Raw genomic sequence first — 23,746 nt, 5'->3', positions numbered from 1 at the left:
GTATGTGGAGGTTTTGGGTAACTAGTGTATCAAGAAGTCATAACTTTTGACTTGATCTTAGAAGTGAAAATATAATCTCTCTAGCACATTAAGGGTCACAAAATCCTTATGTATTTCTACATAAGCAATTTTTTGCATGGAGAACTTGCATCAAAGCCCCAAGGTAAGTGTAGGAGAATATCATGTAACAAATCTTTAGTGGTGTTTTTATAGACTCAACATTGGCCACATAGAATGCTTCTTATCTATGTTGAACCCATGCTAGTAGTGGGGCATTTTCTAAGGACTATGGAGAAGATTGTGTTTGCTATTTCTATTTTGTGCACTAAGTACTATTACAAGGATGAATTAGTGAGTCTCCACATTTATGCATTTCCAAAGTGTAAATCCCCAAGCATCTTTAACTAGGGAAGCCAATATTTGGTCCAAGTCTCCTATGCAAAGGATACAAGTAACAACTTCATATTCAATAGTGGGCACAACATTTACATACATTGTGCTCCTCTATCTCAACTCGCTCCTAGAAACTTTCATGTATCCTCTCCTCGTTTGTCTCCTTGAGAATTATATTTCTCTTAACAAGGTCTAATTTGGATTCAAGTCCCAAAGGACATAGCACATCAATGTAATTTGGTCTAGTGATTAAGAAACCTTAAAAAGCTAGAGTGCAATCCTTGTAGAATGCCATATTTATGCCAAGTAAAGCTTAGGGTTTATGTGTGAAGTAGTGATTTTGTAAAGTGCATCTTCTCAATGTACATCATGGCGGGTCACATTGACGCATTGAATCATCTCATGGGGCTCAAGGTAGGCTTCTCTAAGGTTGTATTACAATAGTAGACATACATCAAACTAGGGCCCATGGCAATTCAATCATCTACTAGCCTATGCACACAAATATCGTTTGTGTATTCATGGAAACATCTACCATGGGAATCATGGCTAACCTCTTGTGAGCTCACTGTCCTGTAAATGTTTCCTATAAATATATGTGACCACTATTATTTTCTATGTATGGGACATGTGAAGGCAAGTCATTATGTTTATACCCATGGCTCTCAATGATATTCACACAATTAATGAAAAAAGTGGAGAATTGGTTGGCTTATGGCCAATCATGATCATCTTTGAGAATAGTTGGATTGTGACAAGTGGCCCATCTAGAGGGGAGCCCACCATATGGGACTCTATTGAACATGTTCTATAACTAGGGTACCCATAGCTTCATGCCACAATGGGTTCACAATCAATTCTTCACGATCCTCACTTCAATCACCTTTCAGCTAGTCTCCATATATTCAAACTCCAAAAATTGTTGCCTTAACATATACTTCTTGGATACTTGCTCCATTATTTGACATACTGTATATGTAGTGTTGATTGCCAATCTGACTAATAAAGGTATTATTAAAGTGCCCAACCTTGGTAGTTCCGAGGTTCATTGTAAGGCCCTTCACTGTAAGGTCCCTTTCATACAGAAAGCATGTAGGTCATTAAGAATTCATTGTAATCCCTTCAGAGAAGCATGGATATGCAAAAAGTTGTCAGCCTGCATAAAACTCAGATCAAGAGTATCCTACTAGTAGTGCTCCTTACTCTTTCCTAGGTGTCAACTCTACAATCTAATGAATGTTTAATCCACAGAGTGGGAAATTGGCCCAGATCCAAACAAAGGGGTAAAGATTGAGACTCCTGCTCACAACTTTTGACTATATACTGACTCAGCAATCCCATCAATGTCAGGGACGACTGTGATAGTAGCATAGCTACTGAAACAGATAATGCTTTGGACTATGTCAAACATCCCACTTCAAGCTTGGAACTTTTTTATATAACTCAAGTCCACTCTACTATGGAGTTGATGTGTTAAGGGTAGAGTTGAGAGGCTTCATCAAAGCCTTCCACTGATCCAGAATGCAAGAATATATCCTATGATCCTCCTCAATCATGGCCTGTGGCATGAAAATGTGGCAGCTATCTTGTGCCCAGTGGGAAGCCAATCACGATCCTCTAGTAGTGTTGGGTTCTGTAGGGGTCTTGTGACTGGCAGTAGCATCAATGGCCTAACTCCATGAAAAACCTTCACATAGGCTCGATTGAGCAGTAAAAGCTAGCAAGAAAACCATTTGGGTTCCTCACATTTGAAAAGTGGTCGCAGTAGACAGAAAGAAGGCAAGTCTTAATTTCTGAATAAAATAAATCTCTTTATGATGATGTTTTTTCAGGTTCTATACTTTTCATGAAAAATATGGAAAGGCTTACGAAGTCACTAAAAACATGTCTAATATTTTGATATTTTCATTCTCAAACTTTCAGATGCACAGAAAGCTCAACAGACCTTATACATTATCAGACTATCCCCATATAAGCTACATATGAAAAGTACACAAGAAAGTCCCAGTTGTAAGTAAAACAATTTAATACAGAAATGTAAAATTTGTGCATAGACGTAAGCAACATTAGCTACAGCACATGTAGGTTAATTTAGGCATATACAGCACATAATTCAATGTTTATGCATCTACAAAATTGGTCTGTGAATTCAAGTCTGCACGGAAGGTGTCATGTGTAGGTTCTAGATTAAGTTGGGCTTGCTGCCATTATTTTGAAGTCAGCCTCTAGATTAGGCTGGCCTTGCTGCCATTGTTTTGAAGTCTTCAGAAAAGTGACACCTCTCAAGTTCTGTTTCATCCCAACTTGCATCTGCCTTCTCTCTGCATGCACTAGCTCTTGTTGGGCATTACAATAAGTTTCATTTATGAAAGTTTAGATAAAACTTTCTAAAACCTTCCTTTGACCAATGTACAAAGCAAGAGTTTGGTTTGGCATATGTACACCATTCAGAAGTGCTATATCTGCATAGGGAATCCCATTATCAGTGAATACAATTTGACAAGCTTTCCAACATCGATAAAGATAACATGGATCCTGAATTATTACAGGATGGATACAGATTACTAATGTCTTCAGGAGTTAAATGCCTTCCTTAATTTGACTGTGTAAAAACTCGAGGATTGAAATACGCTGTCAAGTAAGAAACAAAGGTTAGTAAATGAAAATGCATATGAAATTTAATGCAAAATGGTAAAAGTGGCCTTCTACAGTGAGTATAAAATACTGAACAATATACCCGGCGTTCAAGTGAATCATTATCATTTGATTTAGCAGAAAGATTTTCAAGTGTCTTAATAGCCTCCTGAAACCCTTCCTTAGCGATAGTGTCATTGCCCAAAGCACGATCAACATCTGCTACCTTAGCAAGAGAGGTTGCAAGGTCCAGCAACTATAATGATAAACCAGACCACTTTAGTATTATCCATGAAACCTGAATTATCCAAAAGAACAAGTGGAACATGTTATAAATCTGCCACCTGTGAAGATAAATGTGCAAAATCCGTTAAAGCATCCTTCCGAACATCAAGGGCTCTTGCATAATGCATCCGTGCTCCATGAAGATCTTCTGCATAATATTTCAGATCCCCAATTTTGTTCAAGGAAACTGACAATGCATGGACCACCTGCTTCCAATTAAGGTATCTAAGTTGTTAACACAACTTTATAGAACAATCATATATTATGTATTCTTGGCTAGCTATTCAATCTAACAGCATGACTCCATATGTCTGAGCATCTCTCTTTTTTCTTGGGAGAGAGTTTGTAAAGTTAATATTATTGCCTAGCAGCTTGACCCATTTAATTCTAGGGATCTCGATTTTTTTGTAACAAGAACCTCTTCTGTAAACTTACCATAGTCCTCTATATGAAAACTTATAAACAAAACATGGGCTGAGCATCAGTAGTAGAAGCTGTAGCAGCCATGGGGAGGTAGTTACAGAGAAGATGAGCTGAGGCAAGGGATTTTGAGAAACAGATGCGTGCCAAGAATACTAACTCTCAACAATTTCAAGAGTTCAAGCAATAATGAAAGCAGAGAATGGATCAACAATACACAGATTGTGGTGTTGGAAAACATGGCAACTGAATACACACGACCCCTCTCTCAAGCTGTGCAGTGAATCACGAAAGCTGATCAAAAGACAAAACAGTTGCAAAAGGACAAAATCTGATCACGAAAATGATGATTACAGCCAAAAACAAGAAGACAGACCTGCAAACACAGTCATGCAGCCTGCAACAGCATGAGATAGTATGAAAACAATAGTGAGTCACTTGTTGTGTGGGCATTGGCATTGGCTCCCCCTCTCTAACGGAACAATTGTAGGTGTATGCTGAATGAATGCTAGAAGAGGGAGCCCTTTGGCCTATAGATGGACTCTCAACTTGAACTAGTCCACCAGCAAATAAAGGCCAATAAAAGACAGGTTGGCCATAATAAATTATCAGTCAGCCATCAAATCCGGCCCCAAAAATGCACGGACCACATCATGAAGAAAAGAAATGTGCCCAGCCCACAAAGACATGCACAAACTCACACATGAACTGACAATATCAGCTAACAAACCCATGGCCCAATGCAGCTTTAGACCAACAATTGCACAATCTGAGATAAGTTAGCAATAGGAGGGTAGAGAAAGAGCCAGTGAGCCAGCCCACTCACACATCATCCAAGGGTCACAATAGATCAAGTATACACACTTTGTAGATCCACGTGGGTACCATCCCCAACCCCCTTATCTTTGGTAGATTTGTGCCATCAACTCTCGCATCAGAGGTGAGTATCTCCTTTTAGTGGACTCACATATTAAGCTAAACACTGTGTATCAACATTAAACCTTTCATTAAGCTCATTAAAGAACCCCAAAACCCAAATGCATAGATGTATTTTAGTGTCCCATGAGAGAACCCCCAAAACTTCGATTGGTTCCATCTCTATCCATAGAGTGTGCTAAGTCACTTTATCCTTTTACATCCCCAATCTCTCTAGTCTACCCATCATCTTTGGCTATTGTAGTGACCATCTAGAGGCTGCCCACAACTGTATTTGGCTCCACCTGCTGTTGCCACACTTCAGCCCCCTTTTGTGACTGCTCCAACCCTATCTGCCACCTTGCTTATCTTGACCTGGTGGACTTGCTCCACAATAGTTCCTTAGAAGACCCCCTTCAAGGCATTCTTTGGCACTCCGCCTCTTATTCTCACCTTAGTCTTTGGATGTCGTGCTTATACGCACACTCTTGATGGCAAGATAGGAAAGCTTGTGCCTCGAGTTGATCTCTTTATTTTTGTAGGTTACTTCTTTGAGGCAAAAACATATCATTTGTTTAATCCCAATACAAACAAAGATATTACCTAAAGAGAGATTGTTTTTTATAAGAGGTATATTGTGTAACGGGGACATGAAATTTTGATGCTTTGCTTATCATTTGATTAAAAAATTAATCAAATGTGCAAATGTGGCTAGCACATGTGAGGTACAGGTTAGTTATTTCATAATGTGGAACCTAGGACCCCAAGATATCAATTGGTGCCAAAGGCAAAAGTTGCAACAAATTATATTGGGAGGTACAGGGTGTCAAAATTTAGCCTAGAATATTTTATTAGCCATAAGTGTTAGTGGTGATACTAGGGAATTGTCATTAATTAATTAATCAATGCCAATTTCAAGGCTAATGAGTATCCAACATTACTTGGTGATATATTGATCTAGCCAATGTAATTATTGGCTGATAAAATAAATTTTCTAAGCATGAAATAATTATTAAATTAATTTTCACAATTAAGATTCTAAAAGTTAATTTAGTAATGTAGAAAATTGCTAGAAAATGGATTAGGAAAGCTGCCACTTGGCAAAGCTTGCTCATTTAGGTGGAGAGAAGGCCATTGGAGGCTAAGAGAGGGTCATTCTAACTTAGAAGAGGTTGGAGGAAGATAGAGGAAAACTATCCAACTATAGAGGCACCTATTGTGGGAGCTCCTATAACCACTGGAAGGGCCGTTTGTGGTGAGTGATAGATGAATAGGACTCTCAAGGGGGTGATGAGAGCAATAGGGATCAGACATCGGCAATTTTTAATAATTCTCCTATCCAAGTAGCATTGTTGCATAGAATTTCACTTTAGTATACCATTTTGCATTTGCCCTTTGCATCACCCCATGCATTGGCATTCTATTCTTATAAACATGCATTTGTGCATATTTATTTTTTTTCCGTCAGAGGAGCAGTTGACTCTAGATCCAACATATTTGAGACAATTCACGTGGCAGTCTCCCAGGGCAATCTCCATGGAAGCATTCCATACATACCCTCCATATTTTCTTCTCATAGTCACACGTAACGCAAAATAGGATGGGGATAGGGGAGGAGGAGAAGTTGCCATCACTTGTAACTATATAGCCACATGAAATGGGATGTGTGATGAAAAGAAGCTACTATCCCTGCAATCCTAAAGTCCAAAAAAGACCATCACTGGTAACTATATTTCTTCTTAATCAACATTCACAAGTGGAAAAGGATTGCTTTTTGTTTTGTGATGTGTTGGATCTAACCATCCCTTTTATTTCCCCCTCGGACACAAATACTTAATGGATCAAAACAAACTCCCAAAACAAAAAAAGTAAACAAAAAGAACAAAACAAAAGTTCAAAATGGTTCCATCACCTTTGGAGATTTGTTAGGCCACTAGGCAATTGACGAGCATCCATTGTCCAATGGCCTGGCCTATCTAGGGTGATCCTTTGGGTTCCCTTGGCAAGATAACCATCGCCTATGTAGTTTTAGTAGGTCCTTGGGCAGCCGACATGCACCCTTGGCCCGATGCCCTAGGAGCTTTGGGATGGGATGCCTTGGGATGCTATGGATTGAGCTATGCTTTGCAATCCCTTCTTGGTTCCACTTTTGGGTCTAAGAGAGATTGTAAAGCTAACAGATGCATTATATACCGATTAGCTCTTTATAGCAAACCCAAAACTTGATTATCACCAAACTTTCCTAGAGAGTATTTGTGTCCCATAAGCCAAAATCCTAATTTGGGAGGATCTACTCATCTTTAGATAGGAGGCAGCCTGTCCACTTAGTCTAATCTTGTTCTTAGATCTTCCTTCTACTGGCACCTACTTCTCCACTATTGTCTACACCCCTCCTTAGTGGATACCTTAGTTCATTGTGGTGACCAGCTCTTCTATAGCAATTGGCAATCAGTCCACAGCCATCAGGGCCTTGCATTTGCAGCTGCCAGCAGTTTCCACCTTCAGCCAGCCATCGGCTTCAGCTTATGAGGCTCTAACACCTTGTGTTTGATGTAGCCAAGTCCTTCCAGCCTGTGTTTGCAATCTACCAGCTGACACCAGCTTGTTTGGAACACATCTACAGCTGTGTTTACTATTTGTAGGAGCCATCTAGTTCATCCTTACAGTCTTCAGCTTGCTGCCTACTGTTTGAGCTGCTCCAATTGTGTTCTCCCTGATCCAAACTCTCCAATGGTGCGTTTGCTGCTGCTGATCACATCTGGAGGCTGCTTGCTTCAATTGGGGATCCATATAGAGTACCACACTCTCTAGCTCCTACCCTCTACCTCAGTCCTTCAGAGAGAGAAGAGTTTGAGGTTCTATATTCACTGTGCATAGTGTGTTTATTTCATCGAGTATTGTATTTATTCGTTCATTATTCTTTCATCTTCTATGTTCATTGTCTCAAAGTTACCCTAACCCTATTGGGTTGTATTATCAATCTATGCTTGTTGTACAATTGTGTTTGTATTCTGTGTTCAAGTATTTCTTTACAGCTACTACACTCATAAATCCATCTTTGGTGGACAACACCTTCCGACATTTCCCTCGCATCACTCCCACAAGAGTTGGTGATTGTTGGATTGCTCTTCTTTTGAACATTGTGTATATTCATTCATTCATTTAGCATTCATTACTCATTTCTTTACATCTTTATTCTTCCCTATTTTGCATTTTACATTTTTTCAGACTTAAAATTCTATTTCAATTCTATTCACACGTTCTGAGTTTTCTCGATGCGAACCCTAGCATATCTTCACATGGTTCAAACTACTACATCCTCATATCTTTTGGTGTATTTTCAAGCCACTCCTTCAATGGAAGCCCTACTGAGGCATTATGTGTCAGTACTGTGTGTGAATCTACCGGACATGGGTAGGTTATTTAGGCATTTTATTACGATCATTGTATGCTTATTTGGGGCATTTTATGTTGGCTGACCTATCCCTATCTTGGCATTGTTTTCTTCTTTATATATCTGGCTTCCTCCTCATTAAGATCATCATCACCTATAGGTTCTGTAGAGACCCGTGCTAGTGCTTGGGAGCCAAAGACTCACTTTGTATGTGCCATTCTCGTGTTTGGTATATAGATTCCATTTCCCAACAAGCATATCTCTGAGTTCTCTTCCTTTGCAGTGTTCTTCTATTTTCTTTCTCTTTTGTCTTGTGTTTAGGAGATGATTTTAGCACTTGTCTATGCTTCCATTGCTACACCACTTCTAACATGGTATCAAATTGCAAGATCTAGGTTCTTGTTGCAAATTTTCTGCTAATTATAAGTCTTTCTTCCTCCTTCCGATCAAGCACGTTGTTGCTGCTCATGTTTAGCCTGAATATACCCAACTGCCGCCTGCGTTTTCAGATCAGCACCCTACGTTTTCAGCCTGCGCTTGGATTCTAGCCTGCAATCATCAATTTGTTGCATTAAATGCTCAATGAGCCTGTGCCATGAGGACATGTAATTTTGAAATCTCATTTAACATGTGAATTAATTTTTAATCATATGGTTAAGTAAATATTGCACATGTGAGGTGTAACTGGGGTTAGAGTATATTTATGAGCCTAGGACCCAAGGCAATCACGGGATGTCAAAGGCAAAAGTTGCTATAAGTTATGTCACACATGCCAATTGTTGGCCTAGGTTATTCATTTGGCCATAAGTGTTAGTTGGTGACACTAGGGAAGTGACGTTTAATGGTACCTAATACCAATATAATGGTCAAAGATGGCACAGAAACACTTGAGAATGGAAGTTATCAAGCCAATTTAATTATTGGCCAGTCATATTATTTTTTAGAGCTAGATTAATTTTTAGTATTTAAAGACTAAAAATTAATATTTAATTATAAATAATGCTGAAAAAACCATTTGGGAATGCTGCCACTTGTAAAAAAATGCCCATGCAAGATTGAAAAAATGTCTTTCGAGGTTGGAGAGAGAGGCATTTTTAGTGTATTCAGCTTGTAAGAGAGGGAGGAGATGGTAGAAGATTTGATTTGCAACCATTGGAGGGTCTTTTGAGGTAGGCAAGGATAGGAGGAGCAATCAATAGCACGTGACAGCATCTACAAGTTGTTGAGACAGGGCAGTAGTAGTAAATGATTGATTTTCATCAGTTCTTTGCATCTATAAGCTGTTGAGACAGGACAATTAGCAATAAATAACATATTTACTTCAATTCTTCGCGAAGAAAGTCTGAATTTTCTCTCTCCTTAGCACTCTCTCATCTCCCAACCTTTCTACAGCCTTATTCCGAAGATTACAACATTGAGATTACTAGAGGCTGAGAAATTTCAGATTTCTCTATTCTAAACTCTAATTTGTAGCAGAAATTAGAGTTTAGCAGCAGCCTTGAGAAGCATGCAAAAAATTGGAAGCTCCAAGACTTGGATTCAATAGGGCTGAAGTTGTTTTTAGCCTATTCAAGTGGAGGGACCAGCAAATCATTGAATTTGGGGCATTTTCCATCTCCATCAAAGCAAGTGAAGGCCAATTGATTGCCCGAATCAAGGGGCAAATCAGATTGAGGACTTGCTGGTGGTCATTTTGGACAGCAAGGGAAGTTGGAATACTGAAAGGGATTGGGAGAATCCCATTGTACATCAACTTCTTCTTCAATTAACTTAAATAAATACCGAAAGGGGCGCCAATTTTGGGGCCAATAGGGTGTCCAATGTCCAAGATTATCTGGTAAAGTGTACATTTCAGTTTCATGAATTTGTTAATTGTTGTAAATAGTGCTTAATCATGTTATTTACCACCAAATCCGAGGAGGAAGGCTGGTTACAGCCCGCGTTTTTGGTTTTGTGCCCCTAACCATGGCTAGGCAACTATTTATATAGGTTGTTTTACTATTTCTCACAAATTTTGACTAGTTTTTTTTCATTTTGCAGCAGCTGCCCTTTGTTTCTCATCAAATTTTTCATTAGACTACATGTGAACTCTCATGTTGTGACGTCTTTGCTGTAAATTTTGCTATATTCTCTCTCTATATACCTTCTATTCTCTATCTTCTCGTCTTATCCTCTCCAAATGGCTCCTTCGCACACTTCTACAAATGATAAGCTACATGGAACTAACCATCTTACATGGAGTATTTGTTGAGAAACCGCTTCTTTAGTTTACACACTTCAGTTAGGGTTTTGCATCGACAGTCTGATGTTCACATTTTGGTCATTTTTTCAGTGGGCACCCACTCAATGGTGCACCACCCTAGATAGCTTATGCCTATAAATAGGAAATCACTTCATTCATCCTTACACCACTTTAGCCATTCACCACTTTAGCCATTCGTCACCCCTCTTCCTCCATCACTCCGACACTCTTTCCTCCTCACTCCACTGTTGCACGTACCCCCATTGGAGGACATCGTAGTTTATGGTCACCCTTCCCCTTGTCCTTCACGTGCCCGGTTTCATCACTTAATTCTTGCATTTGAAGCTCTCCCAACCTGGTGTCATCCTCTCCAATAGGTGTCAGCTTTTTCCATCAAGGCCCTCTCGATTTGTATTTTGTTGTCTAGAGGCCTTCTTCTTGTTTGGCGTCTTCTCTTGTAGCTTGGTGTCAGCAATCTTCACCTTGGCAACAACACCCATACCTCGGCTGTCATCATCTGTGTTTGGTAGCTCATTCACATTTGGGAATTGTGTTTTGCTGCCCAAGCCACTCCTTGGCATCTAAGGATTGCGGTTCGCTCCCTCAACAGCTGTCCTTCACCTTTGAGTGATTACTTTGATAGCCCACTACCCGCAGGATTGTGCTTTACTCCCTTCACTGTGCATATTTCCAAAGGTGCTGCCGCCTAATTCAAACACGATAGTGCAATTATCTTTTGAGCTTCAACTCCATTGTATCACCTTTTCTTCTCATAGCATGAATCAATGTATCATCACCATGTTCTTCTTTTGTTTTTTAGTTTTTCTTCTCTCTCACACTCTGTGTTTCTCCCCGCAAACCCTATTCTCTCTCTGTAGCATTGCACATTTTGACAATGCTGTGATGAAAGTCTAGATTATGTAAAAGTGGGTTTGATACATTGTGCAACTATTCCTCAACCTCAGCATCCTTTTCCTCTTCTCAAAGATTTTGATAAGAACAACCATGAGGCAGCTGTGCTTACATGGGATTCAGTTGATGCACGTGAACTGCATTGCTTCGATGTATTTCTAAAGAAGTTCTACCAATGGTTACCTCTTGCAAGATATCCTAAAAAATATGGTCGAAGCTTCAGATATTGTATGAGAGACCTTCCACCATGAGTGCAGTGACCATTTATGGACAGCTTCAATACATAAAGTTTGAGCCAAAGGACACCATTCAGTCCTTTTTGATCCATGTTACACAACTACAAGACCAGCTTCAACACATGCAATCTCCCCTTCCGTAGACACATCTCCTAGGAATGGTACTCTACAAGCTTCCCTCAGAGTTTGTAGTGGCCAATGCTTTGGGGACGCAAATATTATCAACACCTATGAGATTTACATATATGTGCTCGATGCTGCTTAAGCATGAGGAATCTTTGCATCTACACGGGAGGCTTCTGCCTCATTATGGCAATTCCAATGAGGCCTTTAGTTCTTCAAAAAGGGGTGACAAGAAGAAAAAGTCAAAGACCCAATGTTATCACTATGGTAAGAAGGGCCATTTGTGGAAAGACTGCAAGGAGTTAGCAACCTCACAGAAGAGAAAGGAGAAGAAGAAAAGTGAGATGTAGACTCCAACAAGTCATTCTCTTTCTCAAACTCTGACTCCAATCTTGTGGCCACAGCTAGTCCAAGTGATGCGATCATTCCTCCCAACTCTCTAGTGTCAGAGAGAAAGTGTGAGAGGGTGGTGAGATGGGGCATCCAAGCTTCATCTATATCGGTATAGTTGGGCTGTTTTTGACAAAGAGTGGAATTGGCTCTTGGTTCAAGCTCACATGAGAGGACACTTTGGTAGTCTTGGCTAAAGACCGAGAATCCATGGTCACATACATTCAAAGGCATTTTTGATAGGATGGTCTTGTATACTACTGCAAGACATTGTTAACAGACACAAAGATCTGTTATGATTATTCTCTATTTTCAACAGCTAGTACAATCAACATCGGCATCAAGTTCTCTCTGAGGCATCTTGGTGGTGGCTTGATCATCCACTCCATGGGTATCCCTAGTTCTAGTTTAGTGATTCTTTGTTGTATGGACTATGATAAGCCTTTATCATTATATCCTTGTATTGTATCAAATCACCCATGATCTGAGAGAGGGTGTTAGCAGTCTGGATAGCTCATGTGAGTTTGGGCATGGCTAGGTTATTTAAGTATTTTATTATGGTCATTGTATGCTTATTTGGAGCATTTTATGTTGGCCGACCTGCCCCTATTTTGGAATTGTTTTTTTCTTTATATATATATATGGCTTCCTCCTCATTCACATCATCCTCACCTACAAGTTCTGTGGAGAGAGGGAGCCAGTGCCAATGCCTAGGAGCCAAAGACTCATTGTTGTACACGTCATTCTTGTGTTTGGTGTATGGATTCCATTTCCCAAGCACATCTTTGAGTTCTCTTCCTTTGCATCTCTAAGTTCTCTTCCTTTGCATTGTTCTTTTGTTTTCTTTCTCTCTTGTCTTGTGTTCAGCAATTTATTTCAGCACTTGTCTATGCTTCCATTGCTGCAATACTTCCGACATTATGGTCTCGATAAGGAGGACAATGCTCCATTATCATCTTCCACTTATTTTTCTTCTAGCGATCATGCATTGAAGCCCAACTCGTCTTCTTTTCATATTGCTTCATGAGGTTCTTCTCAATTGGGGTACTAAACCTACGAGACTAATTGCCTCTCATCTGAAGGAGGGCAATCCACTCATGATGCAAGCGGACATCCAAAGTCTTCATCACAGTCAAACCTAGTGGCATGTTCGTATAATCCATTTTTGTGCGAACCTAATCTTGTCTATGTTGTTCCTTCTATTATGCAAGGGCTGCCTATAAATCACAGTGGAGATGTAGATTAGAGGATGAGAGGAGCGGAAAGAAATCACCCACACATTTAGACCTAGTTTCACCCTCCCCACTTTGATCCTAAACATGGATCACCATCCTACGCTAATGATTTGCCTCCATTCTTGAAATAAAAACTCGTAAAGCCCAATAACACAAGACCTTTTTGGTATCACACGCTTGCCTAAAAAGAATAGGTATTGTACATTTTTGCTAGAAATCCAAGCATGTAGATAACAGTTGTCGCTCAAATGCCAAGAGTCTTAGATCCATATCCAAAATCACACATTCAATAGCTAAGCGTATTCTGCCCGCACCAAAGCTCAATCCTCTTGCACGACCTAATTTCAGCACATTTTTGTCTAATATCAGCATATCTCTCGTTTGTGATTTTTATTTTCCCTTCTCTCCCATTTCTTTCTCTTTTGCTCACATGTACAACATGTATTTATTCTCAGATTTGGATCACCTTTATAATTGTGTGTGTGCACAAGCGCACACATGTGCACCTGTGCGTATACTCAAGTGCACATTGCTGATCTTTTTCTTCATGAAATTTGCTGAATTCTTCTACGACAAAAAAATAATTCATTCTTTAAAAAGGATGCACATGGAGGCTTCAATAGTACAGCAATGATCAAGTAAAGCATAAAATACTAATGGTGTTCCATTTGACAGTTTTCAACAAAATTGTCATGGCCTGTTGGATCCTCCACCTACACATAAATTTAAAACTGCTCTTCCTAGCATCTTGTCACTACTCAAAAGGTTTTGCAATACAACTATGATTGTCCTTTTCTTCAAGAAGTGGAATTGTAGGTTCAAAACATTTTTGGAGGTCCTTATACACAGAAAGTTAATCTTAGTTGGGTTTTTTCACGCGTTTCTTTCTAATGTACTCACAAACAAATTATGCTTGAGAAATCAACTCATGTTTGGACATCAATTGATTCATTTGCTTCTATGGTCACCTAATAAATATTATAATGATCTTATAAGTCATATGTCTAGTTTGGGTGGACGTTCAAGACTTTGTTGATCATCTTCAAGAAGATCTTCCTATCATTGTGACTTCACTAGTAGGGCTTCTAGTGAGTGAATGGTAAATATGGTCCCACTACAAGCCCAACTAGCAGGATCCCATGACATCTTATTCAGCAATGGTTACTCTATTGAAACGCAACCCCATTACCCTTCAGAAAGGATGCTTGTAAAAAACACACTAACACAAAAACACAATGCAATCGTACAACAAAGCACAAACTGAACAAAACACACTTAGGGTTAGGGTAACACAAAGACAATGAACTCAATGAAGATCATAAATGAATGAATCTTTATGATACAATGCTCATGTAGCAAACATACTATGTAGTGAAGGAATATTGTACCCCAAACCCCTGTCTCTCGAGGACCAAGGCAGAGGTAATGAGTTGAAGAGTGTGTCCTACTCCTGATGGATCTCAAAACAATAGTACCCCAAAACGGCATTTCAGGGCTGCTGAAACAGACCGACCGTTTTGGACCAAAATGGAAATAGCAAACCGGCATTTTGGTGTCTTACGGTTCGAAATAGGCACCATATAGCAGGTTACCAAGGAAAAAACGCAGGCGCCGGGTCCGAATAGCGATCGTCTCGAGTCTCAACACTTCTTAGTCCTACAAGCTAAATTGAGCACTCTAGCTCCCGCCGCCGCCGCCGCCTCCTCCTCCTCCTCTTCTTCTTCTTCTTCTTCCATTACCTAAAGGCTAATCATGATGCCATATCCATATTTGGAAGCATGTCACTCCAATCAAGGGATATGAGGGCTCCGACGGCGGATCAAAGAAGTGACAGTGCAACTATTGTGGATAAGAGAAATCAAGGAGCATAACGCGCGTGAAAGACCACATGGTATGCGTTTCTAACAAAGATATCGAGCCTTGCGTAAATGTGCTGGCAAAAGTAACCGTAAGTCTCCATCTTTGGTGTCGAAAGCGTATGGATATTGAGCTAGAAGAGAATGAATCCTCTCATCCAACACCACATCAGGCTAATGAAGCACAAGTGGGGCAAGGAGAGGCAACTGGGCCTAGTGGTACTAGCCAAATTGGAGGTGCTAGTGGCCCATAAAAAAGAAGTACATCCATATCCGTATTGGGCCTAAATGGTCCAAGTGCAAAAAGAACCCCGTTGCCATCTTCTAGTGGTGGTGGGCAAAAGGGCTTCTTGCATGGTGTAAGTGAAAAGGCCCATCTGCACATGCAGAGGGTGTGAGTGGAAAGGCCCATCTGCACATGCATTATGCACACGGGAGTTTCAAAAGGAAAAAGCATCCATAGAGGCTCAATTGAAGCCATTGCAAGAGACATGGGGGAAATGTGGATATACAATATTATGGGATGGATGGTTAGATATGCGACAAAGAAATGTTTAGCATGTGTTAATGTCTTCATGTAAAGGCACCATGTTCATTAAGGCCATCAATGCCTCCGTCTCAGGTCTTACCATTGCAAGAGTGTTCATTTGGGAGCACATGCGACAAGCCATCATAGACGTAGGAGTCCCAAATGTGGTGCAAGTGGTGACAGATAATGGAAGCAATTGTGTGTCTATGGGACATATGCTTCAAGAGTTTTCTAGCATAGTATATACTCCATGTGCATTCCATTGCCTTGACTTGCTTATTGAAGATGTTGGGTAAATATCTTGGATGGATAACATTTTCAAGGCACGCATAATAAGATTTGTGAAAAAGAGGCCATCCATGACAAGTATATTTCGATCCAATAGCACACTTGAGCTATTGAAACCCTCTACCACTAGAGTTGCTTATATGTTAATTGTATTGGACAGGTTGATACTACCGGTCCATCCAAATTCGATACAGACCATTGCATGCAAGAAATAGCTCACATGGAGTGGGAGTGTCTCCAAAGGCTTTTTTTAAAAGGTGCAATATTTTAAATGAGACTTAGTGGGTTGAGACAGAGACATTGGTAAAAAGTCTTATTCCTATGGAGGGGAGTACTTTGGACCTTCTATATGAGTATATGGATAAAGTTAACGAGGCCTTGCTTCGCAACAGCTTTTTGCCCCAAGACAAATAAGTTCTTATTTAACTTTTACAAATGTAATTATTTAGTGTTAATGACTCCTTGATGATTAATCATTAATCTAACTTCTAAGTTTTTAACTTATTTTATCTATGATCCATCAACCTTTACTTTGAAGGGTTGATGAGATTCGTACACTATGGAATGCGTGATAAGATAGGTTCCATAAACCAATCCATATTGTTGCATATATCTTGCATCCTCTTTGGCGCAGCGAGAAGTAGTACACTAGCGAGCAGTTAGAGGAGGGCTTTATGGAGTACATAAGGCGCCTCATAGGGGAATGATATTTTGGCCGACCCACAGCTAGGCTTCAAGAGATTGCAACTTCAATATATCTCTTGATAGGAAAAATACGACAATTGTGCTCCTACTTTGGTATATGATTGGTGACTTTTGTATTTTAAATCTTGATAATCTAGTGCATTATGCAACCTAGGTAACAGGTTCTATAATCTATTACCCACTTAAATGTTAATTTTGCGACTTGCTTAATAGTAATAGCAAATTACTTAACCTCAATCTCTTAAATTTGAATAGAAATATATTGCTATTCGGGTTTTTCCGCAAGATTGTAGTTCAGGGCTTGTTGAGAGAAACTAAAGCGCATGGGCTCTCTTCCACACCAAAAAGAGAAACAAGCTCTCAACTGCCCAATTGGAGTGGTTAGTGTTTTGCCATTGCAATCTCCAGCTTCTTGAGAGGACCGCTTTATCCTTTGAGTCTTTACAGGTAAATTGGTAATGATTAGTATTATGTATAATTAACTTTTTAACCTTGATATTTGACATTGCTTGGAAGTTGGATTGCAAATTCTGATATGTATAAACATTAAATATGTTGAATCTTCACTCATATAATATATCTTTGTCTCATTCATCTTTATAAGTGAATGCTGACAAGATTGACATAGAGAAGGTGCATGACATTCCGCAGATACCATAAGAGGAGTGCGATATCTACTCCATGCTCTATGAGGAGCTATCAGTACCGGTGCATGAGACTCGTGCACATAGAAGGGTTAGAGTAAGAGCCACACATGGTTGTGCATCACAAACAGAGTCAGAGCCAGAGTTTGCGGTCGAGGCTGAGGCTGCTTTATCAACTTCTCGATGAGGGTCATCGAAGTCGAACGAGGAGATAGTGCACAAATCCTCAGAGTCTGGATGAGTTGTGACTCATGATATACAAGAGTCAGTTTAGCATTGGAGAGTCCAGACTACAGTTGCTAGTTTGCTCATTCATGTTGATACTTATTACTTAGCAATTACTAAAGTCTAGAGACTAATACACAATGCTCAGTGCTTACTGGACTTTGGAGTTTTGATAGATTATTCACATGACAAAGTTACGTGTATGATTGTATCTTGATTTCACTTATTATGCATCTTGATTCTTGTTCCATTGTTCTTGATGTTACTCTTCACTCTTCTTAATTGTGTTAAGTTGTCTTAAGTTTCAAGCATTGAGTTTTGACTCCTCAATCTTCACTTGTGAGTCATGACATATGTAATGAAGACTCAAAGTTTTGTATGAAATTTGGGTACATGTTGTTGTAGGCATTGATATATTTACATATCCACATAATACTGTATTTATTTTAGTGTACAATCCGAAATGCCATTTTTCCGTTTCCAAAATTTGGCCGAAACTCCACTACTCCAATTTTTGCCGTTTTAGTTTCCCTTGTTTCTGAAACTCCCCCCTACTATGCTCAAAATACAACAAGGCAACGTGCGAGACGTCTAGCAGCAGCAAACATAGCAGAAGATGTTGGATTTGAGTCTGACGGAGCAATGAGGAGAGAGAAAACTGCAAAACGCAGCCTATAGAGGGTGTAAGACTGCATCGTGGTAGCAAATAGGGGAAAACACAGCTTTCTGGTGGTCCACAAGGGGCAAGTGGCAGTAGTCAGCACCAAACACAGCAGTAGCAGTCCGTATGACAGCAATTGCAGCAAACACAGCCTGTAGACAAGCTGCTTGGTTGAAACACGGCCTTTGGGGAAGATGGCGACAGCAAGCAGCAGCAACTAAGGAGTGTAGGCCGTATCGGAGGGCTGTAAACAAGTGTCAAATGGATGGAGACAATGTCAGGCAGCCTCGGCTGAGATGTTCTCTGCAAAAGGGCTATGGCAACAAAGCTAGAGTGCCTAACACCTATAAAAACAGGATTGGCTGAATGGAAGGGCAAGCTTTCTATTTATAGAAACCAATTAGGGTTTACATGTGGGACATTGAAACTCTCTCAAACCGCTCCTGGTTTAAAGGAATGGTTAAAACTCATTAATTTACTTAAGTTTTAGGGCTGTTTAATGAAAGCTAATGGTAATTTAGCTCAACAATGCCACCTTGGAAAATTTGGAAGACACTATGAAATTGCCACCATAGTGTTGCATCAATCTATTGCATAATATGAGTGCGTTTTGGTATTTAGAAAGGTTTCAAACTTCATGGACGGTCCACCTTCTTTGTAGTCTTTTGGCTTTTCCTAAGATGTTAAACTATAATAAGAAAGAGACTTCAAGAGACTTCCAAATGTATGTTCTAGCATTTTGTGCATCTCACCTATGTACCTATTCCCAAATTCACATACATTCCTCTATGCATTCTGGGCTGCATGCCTCCACGTATTTGTGTGCATACCTTCCTACATCCCAAATGGTTCTCCAGTGCCAAAGTTGCCTTGCATGCCCATGCCTTCCTGCAAAGCACCTCCTTGAGGCAACCCTCCAGCCATGGCCTAAAAGACAAGGCCATGCATTCAAACTGGAAACTTTTCTGGAAAAGGATCATGTGACCCACTAGGTGCACGAAAGCAAGATTCTGTGGCTCTAGATGAACAGAAGAGACATTTAGATTTGCCTTGTGGGTTTTCTTTTTCTTCTTCAAGTTTAGCTAAACCTTTCAAAGCAGCAAGAAACCTTTCTACAAAGAAATGATAGGTTTGAAGGGAGGAAAGCACTGTGTGTACAGCAAACACAGACATAGAACTCAAAATATAGCAACATGGACAGGAACAGAAATGGAAACGGGGAATGCAGTAGAAATGGGGAGCTCCTCCCATTCTGGGACTGCGGATGTAATGTGACATCAAAATTCTAGGTAAATTAGGAAATTTTCTCCATTCTAAAATAAACAATTTCACAAGCATTCACAAGACAGACAATGTTGTGTACAAGACAAAGTATCAGACCTCTTTGCTTCTTGGAATCCATGATCAGTTTTGCAGACATCACAACTGTCCAGTTTTGCAATCTCAAACAATCATCGACCTCTTTGTTTCTTGGAATTGGATGAAATTGCAATGAAAACAGAAAGTTAGCTGAAAGTAATGATTAGTGCTAGATGTAAGCATATGGAGAATAAGGGGTGTTCTTCAAAAGGCTTCTGTAAGGGGCTGCATCTATGAAATGGGTTGTGAAGAACTATCGCAATAGGACTGTTTCTGTAACCAGCCTTCCTTCCGTGGACAGGTGGTAAATCCCTGATTACAACTTAATATTAATGCAAATCTGAAAATACAAATTTACCTATTGATCTTGGACAATGCACACCCGATTGGCCCAAAATTGGCGCCCCTTTCGGTATTTCTTTAGCTTTATTGAAGAAAAAGTTGATTTACAATGGGATTCTCCTGGTCCCCTTTGAAATCCAAACTCCCCTTGCTGTCCAAAGTGAGCACCAAGTCTTCAATCTGATTTTCCCCTTGATTCAGGCACTTAATTGGCCTTCACCCACTTCATAGACGTTGGAAATGCCCCAAATTCAATGGCTGGCTAGTCCTCCACCTGAATTTAGCTGAAATTCACCTTTAGCCTTGTTGAATCCAAGTTTTGGAGCTTCCAATTTTTGGCACGCTTCCCAAGGCTACTGCTAAACTCTAATTTCTTATATAAATTAGGGTTTATAGCAGAGAAATTTACAATTTCTCAGCCTGCAAGGATCCAAACATTGAGATCTTTGGAGCAAGGCTATGAAATGGCTGCGGGATAAGAGAGAAGGTTATAGAGAGAGAAAATTCAGAGTTTTGTGGAGAAGAATGACTGAAAATCAGTCAAATGCAGCTGTTGCCCTGCCACAACAGTTTGTAGATACAAAGAACTGAAGAAAATCAGTCATTTACTGATATTGCCCTATCTCAACACCTTGTAGATGCTGTCATCTGCTGTTGATTGGTCTTCTCCTGTTCTTGGCTGCCTCAGAAGGTCCTCCAATGGCTGCAAATCAAACCAGTAGCATCTCCTCCCTCTCTCTTGCAAGCTGAATATACTAAAAATGCCTCTCTCTAGTCTCTAAAGATGTTTTTCAGTCTTGCATGGTCATTTTAGACAAGTGACAACCTTCCCAAATGGTTTTTTCAACATTATGCATAATTAAATATTAATTTTCAGTCTTTAAATACTAAAAATTAATCTAATAATTATTTCGGTGCTTTGAAAAATAATCTGATTGGCCAATAAGTAAATTGGCTAGGCAACTTCCATTCCCAAGTGTCTCTGCGCCATCTTTGACCATCAAATTGGCATTAGGTACCATTAAACGCTGCTTCTCTAGTGTCACCAAACTGACACTTATGGCCAAATGAATGACCTAGGCCAACAATTGGCAAGTACCTGTGCGGCATAACTTATAGCAACTTTTGCCTTTGACATCCTGTGATTTCTTCGGTCCCGGGCTCGTAAATTTACTTTAATCCCAATTGCACCTTACATATGCAACATTTACTTAATCATGTGATTAAAAATTAATCCACATGTTAAGCGAGGTTTCAAAAACAATACATATCCTCATGACGGTTTCCAAGCATGACTTGGACATGCTTTGTGTCCAACATTTTGCAAAGAGTATTTGCAGCTCCACATGTTCCTACACCTGACATTTTGCAGACTAGAATAATGGTAATGTTCATCCATCATTGGTGCTACTGACTTTTTGCATGCTAGAATAATGTTTTCAGGTAATCTTCGTCCATCATTAGTACTCTGATGCTTTTTTACTAGAAGGATATTTCACTAAATAAGAGTTTCTTCACACCATCAAACAACTATGTAAATGGAAATCTCCTCAATGGAATGGCCTTACAGTAGATTTCTAATAAGCTTTTTGGGATGAATTGAAAGACATTCTACTATTTACTTGTAATAATGATTGCATGCCAAGGAAATTATTGGAAAGGACTGGTCAAGTTTTTTCATAAACAAAAACTATTTGTAACACTTGTAGATTGGTGGCCAATCACTTTGATGTCTATTGCTGATAAACTTGTTCATAAACTGTATGCCAAATTGACTGAAAGGTACTATCTATATTAGGTTGCATCAAGCCCAATATAGCTTTACTCCTATCAGGCAAATTATAGATAGCCCAGACAACGTATTTTTTGCCTATGCTAAACATATAGATTGAGATTATTTTGCTGTTATAAATCAATATGGGAAAAACATTTGATCCTATGCATTGGGATTTCAACTATCAGACAATGACAAAACTGGGCTTTGGACAAAATTACAAAATGTCATATACTGGCTCTATCAGGACAGCAATGCTTCTTGCATTCTTGGTTTAGACTTGACTAAATCAAGGACTTTGGGGCCTGGGAGTTAGGTTGTTTGGGTGTAGTTGTGGAATTCAAACCAGTGGCTGGTTGTCCTTTGAGTTCTATGCTTTATGAAATTCCCACTCTTCAAAGATTGTCCCATCTTGATCATCTTGTTGCATCTGATCAACTTCATGAGTTGCAACTTCAAGATTGTTCCACTTTTGTGGCTCCAACATATGATAATGATTCTTTTCTTTCTTCCTAGAAAAAAACAAGAGAATCTTTTCTGCATTACGAACACATGCAAACTTTTGCATTGGCTATAAATTTGCAGATTAATATAAACTAATTTACATGGATGCAAAGGATTGGCATCATCAATTATGAGCAACTGAAATTCCAGATTCACATGCTGTTTCTGAACAATTCAGTTATCCTGTTGGTTGGAACATTACCCTCAAACAAATGCCAGGTTGTGTATTGAAAAGATTGAGGGTAAAATGTGTTTAAGGAAGTTGTCTACATGGCACTTATATGTTTGACTACAAATTATCCAATCCATTGCCATGGCCTATATTTGAACACTCATATGGTTTACTATCCAATGTCTGCATGGCCGCTTGAATGATCTTATATTTTAGGCTATTTTCAAGGTCTTATTCCTTTGTGTTCTTTTGCAACAAAATTTGTTGTTAGCTGGAAAGATGTCCTTTCTGACATCAAATGAATGGGTAGGACTGATGTTGAAGATAAGCTTACATTGGAGCAAAGTTGTTTTCACTGTTGAACCAAGAAAGGTTTGATTTTTGGAAATAAGAGGTATTTCTAGCATGGCTGATGTATGCTCTAGGCCATCACTATCAGCCTCCTTGGAACTTGTTTCTGAATATGCTGGAGCCTCTTTAGCCTGTTCTTTTTTTTTTTAAATTGAGGAAGATTGCAAGACTCGGCATTTTATACAATGCAAAACACTATTCTCTTCATGCTAATGACAGCCAAAAGAGACTATTTTTTTCTACACTCTCAGCCCTGGATATCTGAACATGCCAATTCTCTTTGGCAGACATTCTCAAATTTGGGTCAATAAACTTATGGAGAGATTTTTTTAAAATGAAGACTTCACGTATTGGTAGTTGTTTTGGGTTCTATACTTGCCATTGAGCAGATTGCTCCTACTATTTATCATAGATACAGTCCTATGCATGAGACCTCACACTTTTTCAGCATTGTCCATGTTTTGCCAGGACAGGTTTCATCTTCTCTCAGACTTTGTTTCCCTTATTTTGGATTTGTTAAGTTTTTCTGGCTTGTTGGAACTTTTCAAGTCAAATTGAAGTATTATGCTATTTTCTTCACTTAGGTGCATGTTTGGACACCCTGGACAATAGGGAAACCCCACAACTAGCTCCTTTTGAGTCTATCATTTCTGAAGCCTATACTTAATACAGAAGATCTCTGCACCAATCTTATTCTAACAGCCTTGTCACTAAAGTATTGGATAGACCTCAATATGATACTTTACATGAGAGCTTCTGAACTTTTTTAGGCTGCTAATATTTGGGGTCTTCAGCCAATTTAGACATTGCAATCTATTACATGATTTTCCCACCCAAAAGAAGTGTGTGGGTATTTCTGAAATGTTTCACCTCTTACACTTCAAATAGCTAGCAATTTCCTTTACTGTTTTCTTTATTGTAGCTTGTGTTTTGGGCACCTGTTAAATCAAATGATGTACTTGCACTTGGCACCAACTGTACCATGTTACATACGTATGTCTTAATTTTGCAATCTGGTATCAATTGTTTCATACTTCTCAGACAAACTTCTACATCCATTGATAATTTCCTTCATAGACCATACACTTGCTCTATCCTACTTCTTATTTCTTAATTTTCAAGTCTTCAACAGATACCAGGCATATAAGCCTTCCAAC

At 39.4% G+C, this 23,746-nt stretch overlaps 1 protein-coding gene across 2 annotated transcripts in view; it reads right to left on the bottom strand.

The window, feature by feature from the left end:
* Positions 1-2,317: 2,317 nt before the first annotated feature.
* LOC148026788 (zinc ion binding protein) overlaps positions 2,318-23,746 on the bottom strand; it is an 86,037-nt gene continuing 64,608 nt past the window's right edge. Inside the window, exons 5-8 of one of the 2 annotated variants that reach the window (XM_087691319.1) lie at positions 3,372-3,518; positions 3,131-3,283; positions 2,941-3,024; positions 2,318-2,855 (exon numbers count right to left, since the gene is read on the bottom strand). In XM_087691319.1, the coding sequence (XP_087547445.1) occupies positions 2,974-3,024; positions 3,131-3,283; positions 3,372-3,518 (351 nt within the window). In that variant the 3' untranslated portion in view covers positions 2,318-2,855; positions 2,941-2,973. Of the gene's footprint in view, positions 3,025-3,130; positions 3,284-3,371; positions 3,519-23,746 lie in introns of both variants that reach the window. The other variant, XM_087691318.1, reaches the window with a different exon arrangement.

This window comes from Lygodium microphyllum, chromosome 13 (assembly GCF_053477565.2).
Source record: "Lygodium microphyllum isolate KBCC chromosome 13, Lygodium_microphyllum_v1.1.10, whole genome shotgun sequence".
In the NCBI taxonomy this organism is placed as follows: Eukaryota; Viridiplantae; Streptophyta; class Polypodiopsida; order Schizaeales; family Lygodiaceae; genus Lygodium; species Lygodium microphyllum.
This window is presented reverse-complemented; position numbering and strand designations above follow the sequence as displayed.